The 18,954-nt window shown below is 42.0% G+C and overlaps 2 protein-coding genes across 2 annotated transcripts in view; one reads left to right on the top strand and one right to left on the bottom strand.

Annotated features, from left to right (window-relative positions):
- FGF7 (fibroblast growth factor 7) overlaps positions 1-13,006 on the bottom strand; it is an 84,044-nt gene extending 71,038 nt beyond the window's left edge. The window contains exons 1-2 of the mRNA XM_088472810.1: positions 12,785-13,006; positions 11,756-12,331 (exon numbers count right to left, since the gene is read on the bottom strand). Of these exons, the coding sequence (XP_088328936.1) occupies positions 11,756-12,041 (286 nt within the window). The 5' untranslated portion in view covers positions 12,042-12,331; positions 12,785-13,006. The remainder of the gene's footprint in view (positions 1-11,755; positions 12,332-12,784) is intronic.
- FAM227B (family with sequence similarity 227 member B) overlaps positions 1-18,954 on the top strand; it is a 484,199-nt gene that overhangs the window by 237,941 nt on the left and 227,304 nt on the right. The window lies entirely within an intron of this gene.

Here is an 18,954-nt window from a genome sequence, read left to right as displayed (position 1 = left end):
GGTGGACAGGTGGGGTCTTCCAGAAATCGACCTCATGGCGTCCCGGCACAACAACAAGTTGCCGGTGTACGGGTCTCGCACAAGAGACGAAGGGGCGTCTCTGGTGGATGCTCTGTCCATCCGGTGGACGTTCCGGTTCGCATACCTGTTCCCTCCGGTCTCCCTTCTTCCACGGGTAATCCGGAAATTCAAACAGGAAGGAGGGACGCTCCTGTTGATAGCTCCCGCGTGGCCCAGACGGCACTGGTTCTCAGACCTTCAGGGTCTGTCCGTGGACATTCCTCTGCGGTTGCCGCTACGACCGGACCTTCTGTCTCAGGTTCCTTGCCTTCACCCGGACCTGACTCGGCTGTCTTTGACGGCGTGGCTGTTGAGACGGACTAGATCATGGGCTTCGCCTTGCTTCTTTGAAGGTACAGGTTTCGGCCCTATCTGTCTGGTTTCACCGTAGGATTGCTACAATCCCGGATGTGCGCACCTTTATGCAGGGTGTTCTCCGCATTCAGCCGCCCTTTGTTCCACCTGTGGCGCCTTGGGATTTGGCTGTGGTCCTGAGGGCTCTCCAAGGACCGCCGTTTGAACCACTGGGCTCAGTGGATCTTAAATGGCTAACAGCTAAGACTGTTTTCCTTCTGGCCACTGCTTCGGCCAGACGTGTTTCTGAGTTAGGGGCTCTTTCTTGTAGACCCCCTTTCTTGGTTTTTTATGGGAACAGGGCAGTGCTCCGCACTCGGCCCGAGTTTCTTCCCAAAGTTATTTCCCAGTTTCATATTAACGAGGAAATAGTTGTTCCGGCCTTTAACTCACCGGGTCTTTCCGTGGGTGAGGCCTCTTTGGATGTTGTGCGGGCCTTAAGGACTTATGTTGACCGCACTTCTTCGTTTAGGAAGTCGGACGCTTTGTTTGTCCTCTTTGGCTTCCGTAAAAAGGGTTGGCCTGCTTCAAAGCAAACTTTGGCAGCCTGGATCCGTATGGCTATTTCTGAAGCTTATCTTCATGAAGGCCTACCGGTCCCTCCTTCTCTGAAGGCTCATTCCACTAGGTCTGTGGGTCCTTCGTGGGCAGCTCGACGTGGTGCCTCGGCAGTTCAGATCTGCAAGGCTGCTACGTGGTCTTCTGTCCATACCTTCGTGAGGTATTACAGGTTTGACACCTTCGCCTCTCAGGATGCTTCCTTCGGGCGGCGGATTCTCCTTTCTGCACAGGAGCGTCCCCACCCTTAAAGGATACTGCTTTGGGACATCCCCAAGGTATCCTGTGGATACCCTATGGACCCTGAAGTAGAAAATATGAGATATGGTAAGAACTTACCCTTGTTATCTCTATTTCTACGAAGTCCATAGGGTTCCACAGGACTCCCGCCCTGTCGCACCTGTGCTGCAGATGGGCTTTGCTCTGGTCACCGGTTTTCCGTCTCCCTCTGGTGAGAATGTGATTCTTGTATGTGTCCAGATCTTTGTTCTCTCTCTTCCTTCTCCTCCTCCGGCCTATGGCTTGGTAACAAACTGAGGTGCCTTGGCCCGGGGGCGGGGTATAGGAGGGGGACCTAGTGCATCCTGGGAGGCTGAAAGCTTAACTCTTTGGTGCCCTGCGACTGACGTCACACCTATACCCCAAGGTATCCTGTGGAACCCTATGGACTTCGTAGAAATAGAGATAACAAGGGTAAGTTCTTACCATATCTCATATTTTATTAGGGCAGGGGGGATCGGGTGGGTAATACACTTACCTGGGAGGGGTGGGGGGGTTATATGGGCATGACAAGTAAACTTAATTTATTATATTTATTTATTGGGGTGGGGGGGATCAGGATCGGGCAGGTAGTATATGTACCTGGGTATGGGGGTTATATGCGCATGACAATTAAACATATTTATTTTATATATTATATTTAATTGGTCATTGGGGGGTGTCAGCAGCGCCGAAACTAGGATATCTGTCACCCGGTGCAAGGCAGCAATTTTGCGCCCCCTCCCTTCCCGTACCTGGATTTTGTCCTTGCTCCGCCATAAGGCAGTGCCCTAGTCAAACGTCCCTGGTATAGTGACTTACATTATTCCACACACTGTAATGCCTATTACACATTATTCTACACACTGTAATGCCTATTACAAAAGTGCTACTTACATATTTGCCCAACACCATTTTATGCACACGGTAAGGCTTCTAATTACTTTTAAATTACCTGCTCGTTGTCAGGGGTTCCATGCTCATTGCCAGGGAGTTCCATGCTCGTTGCCAGGGGGTTCCATGCTCATTGCTATGGGGTTTATGCTCGTTGCCAGGGGTTACATGCTCATTGCCATGGGGTTTATGCTCGTTGCCAGGGGGTTTCACGGGAGAAGATGCAGCTTTCAGCATCTTCTCCCGGCACCTGCGCTGGCCTAACAGACACTAGAGGTCCAGTAGTTCAGGGGAGAACTTCAGCCTCCGGCTACCGCACAGTCCGCATCGTGCACTGAGCTGAACAGTCTGTGTTCAGCCAGTGCTGTGATCGGAGCCTGTGTAATGCACTCTCCGCGCATTACACAGGCTCCGATCACAGCACAGGCTGAACACAGACTGCTCAGCTCAGTGCATGTTGCGGACTGTCTGTGCTAGGGGGGGCGATCGCTCCAATCGCCTCCCCCTGGATCTGCCACTGGGTCGCGGGGGAAGGGTGTTGGAGGCGGAGAGCCGTCAGTGGTGACTGACAGCCCGGCTCCACTAAGGCTTATGGGCAGTAGGCAGCAGCTCCACAGTCGGCGTTTTTGTGAGTTTGACTCAGAGGCGCTGCCTTCTGCTGCGCTTGAGCAGAAGCAGAGCAGCTGCCCGATTCGAGCTGAGCTCCAAACGCGGCAGTGGGATGGGGGAGCGGAGGTCCGGGGGAGTCAATCAATGAAGGGCGGGCTGGGCAGCCGCGGCCACCAAATCCACCCCTGTCTATACCCTACTTATCCCTCGGCTTATATACTACTTTCTGACTGCCCACTCCTTAGCATGGTCAAGTGGGGGCATGGCATGGCCAAGTGGGCAGAGAGATTGTGTTGTTTTAGGGGATAGTTTTTAAGCATTCATATTGCTTATGTATTATATATAAGTAAAAGCTTCTGAAACAATCAACTAGTAAAATGCATAACTACTATTCTAAATTAATGTAGCCAGTAATGAAAGAGCCAAACAAAAGCAGTATCATTCAGTAAGTCAGTAATTTTTTAAATGCACATCTATGCATTGTAAATCATGTGCAGCTCAGATTAATTTAGCACAGTGGGGCCTATTCATCAACACTAAAATAATGGTGCATACACACGATCAGATTTTACCTTCAGATATGAACGATAACGATTTTAAAATCGTTCAGTCGTTCATATCTGAAGGAAAATCGTTCATATCTGACATGCCTGAACGATGGACGATCAACGATGCGCGTTCCCGTTTGTCAGATAACGATATCTGACATCTGATGGGTTTGCAGTCAGACTTGGACGATTCCATTCATTTTAATGCAGTCAAAAATCGTTCAATCGTTCAAATCGTTCAAAACTTTGGTAAAATCGTTCAAATCGTTCAAATCGTTCAATCGTTCAGTCGTTCATCTGACAAATCTGACAAGTCTGACAAATCTGACCGTGTGTACGCTCCATAACAGTTTTAAGGACATTTTCCTTAATTACCGTTTTTTTTAATATTCATTAACACACTTAACAAAGGAGATATCACTGATATCCCCTTGGTAAGTCCATCTGCGTTAATTTCCACACTCCTCATACATTAATGTGGGGATGTAGAAATTAGGCTATTCATCAAATTCCAAAAATTATGTATTTTCGGAATTTGATGGTGTTACTATACGCGTCTCTCTGCTGGTGTACAGCGGGATATACTTAACCTGCTTCCAGCGTGAGCAGGTCCTCCTTGGCTCCTTCCGTCGCTCCCTGGTCCCTCCTCTGGCTCTGGCTGCTGTTCTGACACAGACTGTGTTCTCCCGGCAGAACAGAGTAAAGTTTAAAAACAAATAAATAAATCTTCAGCCCATCCCCTGTGCCTGGCTGTACTGTCCGCTGCAGACCGGAGCCTGGTGGGAGGTCGGTGTCGGCCAGGTAGGTGGGGGAGGGGAGCGGTGAGTGGGGGTTGGGGGCGGATTGACACAGAATTACCGCAGCTGTAATCATTGCTGAGCATTCACCGCTTTTGTGAATGTAACGGCGCATGTGCAGCACTGATTACAGCTGTGGTAAGTTATAGCAGGCAGGGAAATGTATCTATTTTCTGAAGAGCTGTCATCGCAAAAATGACAGCTTTTCGGAATAGATACTTATGGAGAGGAGACAGAAAAAAAAAGAGATTTGCCCCCCAGCACACTGCATCTTATGGAGAGGAGGAATGATGAATTCCTCCGGTAATTAGGTAGAACTCCATGCGAGTTCTAAACCTAATTACCTCCATCGATTTTTTTGTACTGATGAATAGGTCCCAGTGTCTTGTAATTTTCACTAAGAATCTGATATTCTTCAGTACATTCGGTGCCTGATTCAAAAGCCATAAACAGTTTTGATATAAGGCTATGATTTGATTACATTTATTTGCTAACTTGACTACAGTTGTGTCTGCCAGAGCAGTCTTGTATTGGCATTATATTTGTATGGAAGGCACTTTGTTGACACCAGTCTGTCTTGATTATGGCATGGTCTGAACAATATTTACACATTATGATTAGTCTGGAGCAGCAGCGGCATAGATGTTGTTTTACCTGATTCAAAAACACAAACTGTCTGTTCTGCTCATATATACTATTTATTAAATAGGCCCTATCTTTCCTGTCGGGATCTTCTCCCTTCGGGCTGCCGACGTCGGGATATGAACCCATCAGCCATCAGGACTTCATACCCATTCCGTAAGAAAGAGCAAGCAGCTGTGCATCTTAAAAAACCATGCTGCACTGCAGGTGGGGGAGATGTAAAATGTACAGGGAGATTTAGATTTGGAAGGGGTGTGTCCAAACTGACATCAAAATTGCAGTGTAAAAATAAAGATGTCCAACATATGTGGTCTACATGCAAAAGCAGCAAGTATTTACCCTGGGATGGGTATGGGATGCCGGTGGTCAGAATCCCGACGCTGGCATCCCGACAGGGTTAGAATATGAACATGCTGTGCTATGTAACACTGATTGTTTGCCTGGGAAACAAATGGAATGGTTGAATCCTTCTATGTCAAAATCCAATCTGATCTGATTTGGTAAAATGGAAAATCTGGTTACCCGGTTATCCCTTTCACCGTGCGTCAGTCAACCAGACAATTTTAAAAATGCATTTTTCACAATAAAACTACTAATCTTGCATTCACAAAATAGTATTGAAAATATTCTCTTGGGTTGTACAAGGGAGGTACAGCAGCCACTGATAAAAAGATTTAAAAATAAATAACTTTGGGCACTTTTGTCAGCCAAACTGAACAATGTGTGAAAAATTATTAAAAGCCAGCAATTGTTCCTGTGTATAAACATATATTGTGAATATGATTCCAAGTTACAATTATTAAGTGATTGTTGTAAATCTGTTACTGACACTTTTATGTTTCTTGTATGAATGTATTCCAAATTAAAACAGTTTAACTATTTCACTTTCTGTGAACAGATGGTCCTACCAAAAGTATTATTTACTGTTGTTTAGTGTTTTTTTGAACTCTACAAAAGTGAATATTGCATTTCCAGGTTGTTGGTTGGAGACCCCAAACATTCATTAAAATGTTTATATATTTAGTTTGTTTTTGTTGTAGATATTTAATTATCCATTAATTTTCTACTTGGTCACTTTGTTATTATTTATCCAAGATCAGATTACCAAAGTCACTTGTTTTTTTTTCTTAAAAAAAAGGTGAATGGGTTTTAAACCGCATCATGTTAGAGTGTGAGAAAGAGCAGGAGATCCATCCATAGTGTGATGATCATAGAAAAATATGTCATTGTGTTAACCACAGCTGTAAACTGTTTTACATACTGGAAGCAATAAGATCCATGGGCATTAACTGGCTCTGCAATTTTAGTCAGATCTAAATAAACATATAAAATATATATGACTTTGGTAGGTAATCCCTTTCTTTATAACAATGTAGTTCTAGGGAACAATCCTCACTGACACAGAATTATAGTTTATTAGACTGCTTAAATCTGCTATAGGTTGAAAGCACATATGAGCAGGGCTCACCATACTTTGGCTTTTCTACATATTTATACTAACTGTTCATTATAATTATTTATATATGCAAATGTTTATACTGTGTATATTAGTCTGCACTTATTTATCCTGTTGGAATTTTTATTCCCTTGTGCAGCACTACGGACAGTGGCGCCAAGAGGGAGAGGGGAGCGGGTATTAATTACCTGGGCCCGGGCTTATTGGAGGGGCCCTGTGGGGGCCTGGGACTCTCCCCAGCCAATACATGCTGCCCTGTCTTGGGCTGTGGTGGATCCAGGCACAGTCCGTGCGTATGGCCGGGCCAGGGTCCGGCTGCAGAAGATATCCTCCCTCCACCAACCTGCTGCCATTATTATTTTATGCTCAGGGGGACGGCTCAGTGAGGGAAGGGGCGGAGGGAGACCGCAGGATGGCATTGGGTGCCAAGACACCTAGCATCGACCCTGGGCCAGGGAGGCTGTTGCCCTAACTCCTCTGTCTGCATGTAAGGGAGGTTAGAGTGCTTGCACTGATCGCTCCCCTCCCCCACACCTGGATCTGTCCCTAGCAGAGGGGCTCAAGGCACCCCCTCTTTACAATGTGTCACCTACTGGTTTTTCATATTTTTTTTAGTTGGTGTGGCCATGCCTCCACGATTAGGCCATACCCCCTGCAGTCTCTGGGCCCGCTCGCTACGGCCGTTGCTACAGAATCCTTGTGGTGCATTCTAAATAAAAGATAATAAGAACTGCTGTTCAAAAATACTTTTATAGTTTTTCTAAATACTATACTGTCTTAGATTTATGTTGTAAAATGTGGTGAACAATTATGAAAATGTAATATCATATTCTGTGGTGGTTGTTGATTAAAAAAACACTACGTTTTGAATCCCAAATGTACGTTATTTTTGCAATGTTTTCATGTTTGCAACCAATTTCTTGGTTTGTTTACAGTGGAACGTTTTCCAATGCCTGCATTATGCTATTATGCTTTATCTAGCACATAAGCTAATTTGTTAATTTATCAAATGGATTGATGCATCATATTTATAGGAAATCTCTTGCATGTGCCATAACATACAGTTAATTCTAAATTACTTACTAAATACAACTATGAAATTAGACAAAGGAATAAATGCAGTTACTTTCTGTATTATTATTGTTTATATTTTATAGCACCAGTATCCAGAGACTATTGAATTATTCATCTGCATTCCTTGAGTACCACTAGTGATGCTAGCAAGTGGCATAGCTTGTTTCTCTGTCAGCACTACACTGACAGGCTAAAATAGTTTCAGCAACAAGTCTATTTCATCGCTTTGTAAACTCAACTTTGTACAAACTGCATGATGTAATTTCTTTCCCTGAGATCATTTTCCTATTGAAACCAATGAAAGAACCCATCATTCTTATGTTGGCCACACACACAGTTATATCATCAAATTGGCTCAATATCACAGTGAATGTGGCCCCAAACACTCATTATGCCCAAGAATGATCCAATCAAAATTCAAAGTGTGCGTTGTCATCTGGCAATGCACTACCAGGCATCCATGTTATCAGCCCCTCTGTCTGACTTGGCCACCCAGTAAACTACATGATCGTACCATATTTGCCCAGTATTAGAGTTAGTATGTGTAGGTAAAAAAAAAGAGCTACAGTAAAGACAATTGTTCCCAGAGTTACTTAGCTGAATATTACGTTCCAGTGTCTGATTTTATTAATATTTAGTATAGATATACCTTTTAAGAGTTAGTTCCAAATTACAGAATAGGGTATTTTTTGTCAGAATACCAGTAAAATGAAAATGTAAAATGTGCTGTAATATGGGGTAGAAGAACTGGAGTATTACGGTAAATGCATAAAAATCACAAAAATTTGATTACTGTATATTGTGTAGAAATATGTAGAAACTATAGTTTGATCTATGAAAGAAGTATGGTGTTTTGAAGTGAATAAAAATGTTCTGCAACATTTATATTGGAGCCCAGATATTGTTAAAGATAACTTCCCATTCTGTAATGTTCTGCAACATATATATTAGAGCCCATATGTTGTTAAAAGGTAACATCCCATTTTGTCACTCAGCATTACCTGCAGGCATTGTAAAATAGTACAATTATAAATGAATTACTAGGAGATTCTGTCTCGAGCTTGTAATTAGGTTACCAATTATGCACTTTCAAGGTTTAAAGGATTCCATTGCTTAAGGCTTGTTGTCTTTAGATCTAACAAAATACATCAATAACTTTATTTGTCTTGATTAGTCATAAATACACACATTCCACTGAATATGAAAGCTTGGTGGTTTTGGTGATACATAATGGGTTTTTTTCTTATTAAAAAAAGGTACTGGTACTCAGAAAAAGGGTACAATTACTCACCTAAAGTTACAAGTTGATTCAAGTTTTATAGTAGCTTTCATACTCTGAACAAGCTAATTTTATTCATTTCTGAAATTATTTTACTGATTTTTTTCCTGTTTCTGGAATTGTTAATAACAATTAAAAATTAAATTTATTGGAAAAAAAGTGCTAGTACTCTGTACCATGGAGCGATGATCATAGAACATTACAGCAGATATAAGATAAGATTGGAAAACATGTACTGTATTTAGCAAACAGCTTGTAAGTAGGAAATCAGAATCAACAAGCCAACTAACATCTGAACTCTGTCCACTCAATAGCACTTTCTTCTCTCCAAATATTCAGTTTAAATTCACCAAGTGCTAACCATAATCATGAGGGTACATGCCACCTGATTTACATATCTCTGAACTCATATTTTGGTGGTAAGAATTGATATCGCTGCATTCCCCAATAAATTAGTTGGTAAGTGATAACTGCATGCATCTTCAGTTACACAAGAGCCATTCTGTGTATAGTAGATTAGTGATGCATCATTAGGACCATGTCAAATGCCAGAAGGGATGGAAAACCAAACTGAGACTATAATAATTAGTCTCCCACTTTCTCAGCACATGCGTGTGTATCTCATATAGTCAGTGCATTAACATTTTAGTACATTATCTTGCATTCAAATTACAGCACAGATATTAATGAGTGACTTCTTTTAAGTAGCAAACTAAAATAATCCCTCAAGCATTGGTTGAAAATAAATTGTCAAACAGAGTTCTAAACCTTTTAGTAACTAATTAAACAAAATAAATGTAATAAAGATAAGTAACAACCAAAGACCTGATTGGGATGAAGATATAGATATTATGATAGTAACACTGACACTATTACATGGTTTCTTTTATGAGTCTTTCCCTCTTGATTCATGTGCAGAATGACTTTTAGTGGTGTATGATAATCACCGCAAACACTTTTGGGACATAACATCCTTATATTGAAATGCCAATGGTCTATCCAAACACCTGCATCAGAGTAGCTATATAACATGCCAACATAAGAGTCTACAAGGGTCATGTCTCTCACACAGAATATATTAGCCTGGATGATTCTATCTTGTTTTGTAAAAAGTGTTTTTATAATCAGAAATTATAATACATTTTAATTTTTCTTTTTTTGGGGGGGAATTGTTGAAACACAAAACATAAATTGCATATTGCACGAACACATGCCACATAACATACACATAAAGTAACGTTGAATGGATTTTGCTAATCCTATTCAAATTATCCATAAAACGTTCATTTCTTAAGATTGCAACCAATTGTAACTTTGGAAATCGATCATTTGTAATCTGAGTATACTTGCGGATGTTTGATGTACTAGTACATGAATAGAAAGTTAGCCTCTAATTTGCCTCTAAACAGTTCAGTCTGCAAAGGAAATACATGTGGTATTTTGAACTTGTAATGTTTCTTTGTACTTTTAGGTACAGTACCACAATATAGCATTTTTCATAGTAATCATTGCATAATGTAGTAAATAGTAGAACTACTGGAACTATTCCAAAGCCCTTTATTACATTTGAAATGCTTTCCTTAAATTCAATATTGATGTTTTTAATATTTGAAATGCTTTCCTTAAATTCAATATTGATGTTTTTAATATTCTTTCTTGTCTGCCATATTGCTAGGTTGCATCCTCACCTACCACAGAAAATGATGAAAATATTGTTCAGATATGATAACTACTGCCATGGTCTACTGCACAAAAGTCATTGAGGGTTATTTGCAAACATTGAACAAAGCTGCAAGTTTGCAGTTATATCACAGCAACCAATCAGACATTTTTTTTTAAATCATCGAATGTATACTAGGCTTACAAAAGATAATTGCTGATTGGTTACTATAGTTTCAGTTCAGATTTGTACTTTTGTGGAATGTGCATAAATAACATTGTAGATTAGTTGATTTCTTGTTTAATGCGTTAGAATCACTAAACAAGATGTTTTCCATGCAACCCATGTAGTACTAGCATAAACCCTCGTGTCAATCTGATGCTCTGGTCCCTAAAACTGATATCAGTCATCACTTCTACTCTATTATTCTGGATGATACATTATATTACACACCCAGCATCCAGACCGCATTTACACATTTGATGTGTTGCATTGCCTTTAAATACCCTGTTAGAGTGACATAATCCGAAATATGCCTTTCTAGCTTTGTGACTCTGTTACATTATTGTGTGTCATCCATGCATTTAAGTTACCCATTCTGTTTTAATAATTTTATTAACTCCCTCTGAAATATAAATGCAGAAATATGTGTCACATGGGAAAATACATATGTCCAAGATATTGCTACTGTGTAAGATAAATAACAATGCTATTCAGTAGTATCATTTCTGGAGACACCTGCAGTAGGACTGACTCCACCTGCTAGCGGTCCTCCGTCTTACTAAAGCTATTACTACTATAATAACTACTACTCTTACTCCTTGATCATAAGTCATCCTTCATTCTCTGTGACTTGCTTTTCCATTTTGGCTATTGAGTAGTATTACCAGAATAAATAAAAGGAACATCTATTGATTCATCTTGGTTCATTTTTTTTGGTGTCCTGAAGCTCAGGTAGAACCTGTCACCTGTGGGAAAATGTCATTTTTGAATGGTACACTGTGTGTCCTATTGTGTGGTCTATTGAAGCCGAGTCCAGTTATTTGCACAGAACGCACAGTGTGTTTTATGCCCTTTAGTAGAGAGACAAATTGACACATTCAAAGTGCAGAAATGTGTAAAATGACTATTTGACAGGTTCTCTTTAATATCTGATTGTGCACATAGCAATCTTGTTCCAGTAAATTCCAGATTAATGTATTTATTTAACAATTTATGTATGGCTGCAGAGCTTATGGTGGAATCTCCACTTTGATTTATAAAATATTCCTACTCTTGAGTCACTTATCAAGACAAGCTGCACTTAGCAAATGGTTACCAGATTTACATAAAGAACTAGCAAAATTATTGCAACCAGTCTGCAATGTATTCTCTAAAATGAATGTCTATAGGAATAAAACAGAAATCTTATTTATCTCAGATTATACTGTATACATAATGTGGGAGTTATCATGGACAATTTTACAGTATATTTACATTATTATTCTGATTCTATTTTAAAACAGAGCCAGTCATATTTTGTACATACGTAGCATGATGATCACTGAAAGAAGAGAGGATACTTACTGTAGCTGTTGTTTGGGTCCTGGGTACCCTTCACAGTACCACGCTTATCAATCCACAAATACCACTGCGTTCCACAAAAAAGTTTCCTTATTCTAACATCCCCCCCTTCCATATAATCATAACTTCTGGTATGCCGCTCAGGGCTGGAACAGTTCACATTTATAGCCATTTGCTCTGGAGTCATGTCATTGCAGGCTAATGAGAACGTGCCCAGTAGAAAGATAATGTAAAGGTATGGTATGTAGAGCAAAGTTGGCAGGATCCAAGTTAGTATCCATTTGCGCATTATAGTGCAGTGCTCTGGGTGTTCATGAACATCATAATGAAACTTAAATCTCAGGTGGATCTGTGTTTTTAGGTCCAAGACCTGATTGTACACTTTTCTATTGGTGTAAATCAAAATGACTCAGGATACCTCCAGGCTTGTCTTATTGTCTAGTGGCTATGCCATAAACTGTGGACTTTCCAATATTGGTCTGTCTCCGCTGTGTCCTTAGAAGATCAGAATGGGATGACCTTGGCAGTCGTAATATTCAAGACCACTCAGACTGACTGTTGAATGCAAACGTAACAGAACTGTAAAGACATGATAAAGTTTATAGCAGATATCTGCAATCTGGCCCGTAACAGCTCATGAAACATACATTACTAGAAAACTGAACATGCTTTCATCCTAAAATAAATATATGAAATTAAATATTACAAGTCAGCAATATATATAGTTATTAGAAAGTACAATTATTTGGCTTTGACTTTAAAATTATATATTTTCATTCTCATAAATTCTTTATTATCCAGTATAGTGAAATACAGGGAACACACACTGTTTTGTAAGCATGCTTTATGGACAGCATGTGAGCTGAGCTGTCAGAAAATACTGTTACTGAGGCATTCACTTAAAAGTACCCTTAATTCTTTAAACAACTGTCAACAGTAATCCAGTGTCTCTCTTCACAGTATGCAGAAATAAAAGAGGAGCCTTGCAGATCTATAACACTAATTATTATTTCAAAAGCTGAGATAACTTACTTGTTCTCGATGATAGCAGCTGGATGTACGCGTATTCCATTTCTGCTGCCTGGTGTGTGCAACATGAGAGTCTGTAGCGGCAATATTTCTCAACTCAGAAAAACTGTAGTACAGTCCTAATTGTTTCCATAAATCAACATGCGAGAGGGGTTTTCTGTGTGTGTGTGTGTGTGTGTGTGTGTTGAGCCTGTTGTTGTTCAATGCTTTTCGATAAATACCTTTTGGTGACCTCACTTGCAAGCAATTAGATCTAACCACTCAGCAGCTGAAAGCACGAAGAAGAAGAAAAAAAAGTTGTATGAATCTCAGTCATCATCAGAGGGAGCTATGAGCATGTTTTATGCTTTTGAGTTATAAGGACGGAGCTGCAGCAGCATTCTGGGCAGGCACATAGCAGAATACTTAAAAATACCAAGCTATATGCCGTTACAGACAAAAAGAGTTCTTAATTAATTGAAGCTTGTAACAGATATTTGTGTTTTCCAACAGCGTCATACTACATGAATCACATTTTATGTAACTTAACAGTGTAGGTTTTTTTTATTAGGTAACGTACTAATGTAAACCTGTAAATATTAATGAAAATACATGTAAAAACATAAGCACAGTTAGAAAACAATAGAAGTATGCCGATTTAAAACTCAAATAATGCTATAGTTTTTACTGTAGCATAGATTTTTAGAGCTTCTGCTTTGGTGGATAGTATAAAGTATCATCGTCTATATTTAAAGACTGTGCATGGAGTGTGGAATTATAATTAGAGTAGACGTTACAAGTTTCAGAGATTAGGGACATTCCCTGGGTAAACCTGGTTCAAATCACAGTATCAGCTCCTCTGAGATCTTGTTTGGCATTGCATGTTATACTGCTAGTGTTTGCTAGCATGTTGTGATCACATATTTTGTGAAGCATATACTGTACTAGGAATAGCTAACACATTATAATAATATTAATTATTCCGATATAGCCTATGTAGTTTTGTTATACATAACTATATGAAAGAATTCCGCAAAGACAACCACAGTGTTTGTAGTAAAAGTAGATGGCAATAAGTACTGGCTAAAAATATACCTCCATAATTGAACTAATGTGATTGTGCCATTCTGTTTTCGTTAAACACTGATTCCAGTGACAGAGTAGCATTAAATTACTTTGTGACTATTAACAGCATCACAGTAAAACAGGAGAAAACACATGCAGGCTGTTTGTTTATTTGTTATTATACTGTATGTGAACAGGGAGGACAAAAGAGCCTTAGCCATTCCCATGCCGAGCTTCCTTCACCCTTCAGTTCCCTGTTTCCTAACTCCAAATGCAGCCACCCCAAAAAAACCTAGACCACCCAGTTTGGAGCTATTCATATAAGGGCTGCTTTATTATTATTATCCTTTATTTACATAGTACATAGAACTAATAGGTGAACAAGAAACAAGTAACTTACAGTACATTACAGTGCAGGACAAGAACACGATTTATATACATGCTGCAATAGTGATTAAAACACTCACAATGAGCAGCAGGAAGTTGGCAGTCACGTGTTAGGTGCCCTTATGGGGAGTAAAGAGTAGAAGAAAATGTAACATGAGGGAAGAGGTCCCTGCTCGTGAGAGCTTACATTCTAGAACTGTTCCTCTTCCACTACCAAACTTTTATTTTTTTTTAATGGAGGTTGATTTTACCAAACAGTATACTGATTAGGAACTAGGAAGGGGTGAAACCATAGGTTCTTCTTGTGTTCATTACTGATTGGGTAGCTGTATAAAGACCGTAACTACAGAGTGGGACCGTTTTGGAGATTGGCAGAAGGTTCACAACAAGATTGAAATAACTGTACTGCTGGGAAAGAGTTGTTTGACACTGCATGATTAACACAAGTTTCTGTTTATTGCTTATTTATTAATGGCCTAAGGTAAGAGATATCTGTGATATCTCCTGTGTTGATTTAAGCAGCGTTTCACAGCGTCACCCCATACAGTGTATGGGGAAGTTTGGGCTGTTTGATTTATCAATAGCTCAAGACTAAGGGCATGATTCTGAATTGGACGCATTTTAAGAAATGGATGCATTTCATGATTTCGAGCCGACTGCGTATGCGTCTGATTTTGAAAATATGGTGTGTTATATGCAGCATGATGCATCCAAAGTAGCAAGCAGTAGGCACTGTGTCAGATTGCAAACGAAGACTAACATCAAGTAGACAATTCAGGGCGGCATCTGTGTAGCGAGTATTTAAACACATGGGGCCTGATTCAGAGATGGACGGAATTGCAAAGCCGCACAAGGGCAGTTTTGCAATTCCGTCCATCTTAATGCAGGTGGAGGTGTCAGACACCTCCTTTCTGCATTTGCGAGCACCATCGCATCAGTGGTGGCTCCAGAGGTGGGGCTGCAGCTCAGTCCAAAATTCAAATAGGGGAGCCACACTGACTATCTACTGTAAATGCTGCCAGACATCGCCGGTCAGGACTAATTGGCAGTTGGTTTGGCCCACCTATTTGAATTTTGGACTGTGCTGCAGCCCCACCTGTGGAGCCACCACTGACCCCTGATGGTTGTTCTTTTGATCAGGCTGTGGGAACTGAAGCTTCCACAGCCTGACCGGGTGCTGGTCACTTCAGTGGCCAGGATTCTGCGTCCGCCGACACAGACAATGCTCTCGTCACTCACATAAAGGGGCCACGTGCCCCTATTTCCGGGAACTGTTACTAGCCATGCCCAAACCCCATCCCCAAACGCCACAGCATGTCAATCATGCTGCGGTTTGGGGGTGTCTGTGAGTGTAATTGCAGGACCTGTTTTGCACATGTGCAGAACAGGTCCTGCGAGGGGGCAGACCCCTAGCCATTGGAGATGTATGTTATTCATCGGATTAACCAGAGCCGGCCCTAGGGCTAATAGCGCCCTGAGCCGGCCAAGTGTTCTGCGCTCCTTGACCAAAATTGGGGGCGTGGCCTAATTACCATAGGACACGCCTCCTTACATGACATTATCTGAAGGGCGTGCCCACATGGCACGCCTCCAAATAATGTCAGGCTGGGGGGAGCCTCACTAGCTGGGCTTCCCCCAGCCCTCTCACGGCACTGAATGGATGCCGCGCACATGCGCGCAGCATCCAATCAGACTCCGGGATCCCGGCACCGCCGGACAGATGTGGCAGTGGGGGTCCCCAACCCCCCGGTTTCACCACCCGAGGGCTACTTCGGCCCACGTGTGGAACAGCGGGACAGTACTGTCCCGATGAAAACGGGATGCTCAGGAAGGGTGTGCCCTCTATGGGTGGCGTCCCTGTTCGACCGCTCAGGTCGAACACCCTAGAGCTGGCCCTGGGATTAACATACATCTCTGAATCAGGTCCATGGAGCGGCTGTGTTTGAGCGTCATAAGCATGTAGCCCGATTTCCTTGTTTTCAGGGTTAAAAAAAAACATTTTTTATAAAAAAAAAAAAAAACATTAATGTTTTAATGAAAAAAATATTGAATCCAGAATATTATCGTAATATTATATATTATAGTAATACTGTGAAACATTGCTATGCATTAGAAACCTTGATCATGCCTCCTAACATTAACAATCCAAACTTATTAGGATTTTTTATCTCCTCAAAAGAGAGCTAGCATAAGGGGTACATGTAATAGCCTGTGGATTGCAGGTGTCGGCGAGTTCAGTGCGAGACTGATGTTTTAAAGTAGCAGTCATTTAAAAATCAAAATCAACCTTGTTTTGCCTTTTAATTGACTGCTACTTTAAAGTTTTTCTTCCCTTCACTCATCTCAGTAGGGCTGAAGGTTTTGAATTGAAATAAACATAAGTGAGATTAAACCAAGAGGTGTTTCTCTGTGCATTACCTCTTTAATGTGTTGGAGTTGTTTACCCTTTAAGATTGAGAATGCTACTTGTGGTTTTCTCCTATCCTATAGGATTGTAGGGGAGGAGTTTGTGGAGTCTTGGCTAATGCTAAGAAGATTTAGTACCTCTCTGATCTGGTATATATTTCCAATTTCTCTGTTGTGTGTGATTTTACTGTATTTGTTCAGTTCACTCAAATGAAGACCACAAGCAACAAGAATGTGAAATAATAATACAGAGGGACTCCCTTATAATAGGCTTTTTTTAAGAGGTCACGGCACAGCATAATAAAAAATCATTGTTTAAAAAAAACCATTTGGTTTAAACCATCCAATCCCGCATGATTTACATGTTTAGATGCAGTTTGGGCACCTGTTGCAGATGGGTCGTTTGCACCTAGCATGGAGCAAGGCCAGATACTAGCTGATGATGACAGCTGAAGTACAGATGCAAAATAAAAACAGTCGACAGTGTAACGAGCTGCATGAAAATCAAACAAATATGCACATAGATGGATAGATAGCTTCAGGAGTTAAAGTGGGCCAGAGCAGGGTGGATCTGCATTCCATCAGTTGTATTTGGAGACAGAACATTTTCTGCCTCCATTGGTCCACCTCGACCATCCTCAGTTTCTCTTGCTTGCTGCTCCCATGCTATGTGCCATGTCTCCCATATCAACAGATGTGGCAGGCGGTTCTACAGTGACTTGGCCCATCCCCGTCTGCCTCCCCTCCTATGGCGCCTGCACTGGCAGGAAAAAGACATTCCTGCACTCACTGCATTGTAGTGCTGCTGTTACCACTCTGTGCACAACGCTGCCCTTATCAATAGATATGGTGGCCAGGGAGCACTACAGTGACTTTCTCAGCCTGGTCCCGCCTCCCCCTCCTATTGTGCCGTCTGGAATGAAACGTAGGGACGTCACAAGGTCACGTCTGCCTCCTTACTGCTGAGCAAAGAGGCGCTCCAAGGCGGACCTTTGCTTCTATCCACGCAGACGCTGATTGTGACAGTGTGGCACAGGTCTATATTTGTAAATTTGAACAAGGTACAGATGTGTCCTCACTCGTCTTTGCTGCTGTCGCGCCAAACAGCCTCTCAAGTCGCTTGGTCCCGTGAGACTCAGCGCCAGGGGTCTTTATTTTTACAAAATTGCAACTAAGTGGCAATGCGAACTAGGATGCACCAGGAGACTGTGCTGATTAATTTAATATGCGACACTTGTATATCTGTGTGCAACTGAGTCTCTCAATCAGCATGCCAAGTTATATTTACAGACTCAGTTGCACACCGATATACAAGTGGCGCATATCAAATTAATCAGCACAGTCTCCTGGTGCGTCCTAGTCACATCATATTGCGACTTAGATGCTCTTTTGGCAAAAAAAGATGCCCGGTGCTAGCAGAGTGGCATGGGACATGTCGGCTCACTCATGATAGTCATATCACGGTGCATGGCGTATTAAGACTAGATGAGCAAGGACTCATCTGTAGTTGTGAGTGCTGTTGTCATCTTTGTTTTTTTCTGGTGTTGCTGGAATTAGATTTCAGTTTTCTTGTGGGTTTAATACTAATAATACTTATTTATGGCTGGCTTATCATACTGAGCATCATGGCGTAACTAGGGGTGTGCGAGCTCTGAATCAGTGCCCTCCTCCCTGAAAATGGAGCGGCCTGGAGTGACCACCCACAGCATATGCGAGCGGCCAAAAAGATGGTCGCGATGGTCAAGACCATTGCGACCATCGGGCTTGCGACGAGACCCTGCGGTAGGATCTCGCTGCCGCAAGCCCAGGAGTGATTTTGGCTCTATCAGAGCCAAAATCACTCCCACTGACATCATTACTGATGTCAGTGGGGCCGGCTTCAGACGGTAGGTATTCCCATGGGAACGCCTCCGTCTGGCAGCCACGCCCCCGGCACGCCCGCCAAAGGGGGCGTGCTGTCACTCACCATCGACAGCACGCCCCCTTTGGTGCGAGACCCCGAGCGACGTATTCCTCGTCGCTCGCCGGGTCTCGCGCATACGCACGACGGAGCTCCCTTCATCGTGCGCATTCGCACAACTTCGACCCGCTTGCGAGCGTCCTTTGCTCGCGAGCGGGTCTTAATGACCCCCAGAGCACAGAGCTCTGTGGGCGGCACTGCCGCTCACCCACGGCCTCTGCATCTGACTGGAAAGGCACTCTACAGCCAGAATCTCTGCAGCAGTGCCATCTGGTGCATCCTTAGGAAGCTTTAGACATGTGCACCGCTACCCATACAGATCCCCGGAGAATCCTGGGGATGCTCTGGACATTGCTATAATTCATGGCGATTGTGA

The sequence above is a fragment of the Taudactylus pleione genome, unplaced genomic scaffold (assembly GCF_031769625.1).
Source record: "Taudactylus pleione unplaced genomic scaffold, aTauple2 ptg000129l, whole genome shotgun sequence".
NCBI classification, from domain to species: Eukaryota; Metazoa; Chordata; class Amphibia; order Anura; family Myobatrachidae; genus Taudactylus; species Taudactylus pleione.
This window is presented reverse-complemented; position numbering and strand designations above follow the sequence as displayed.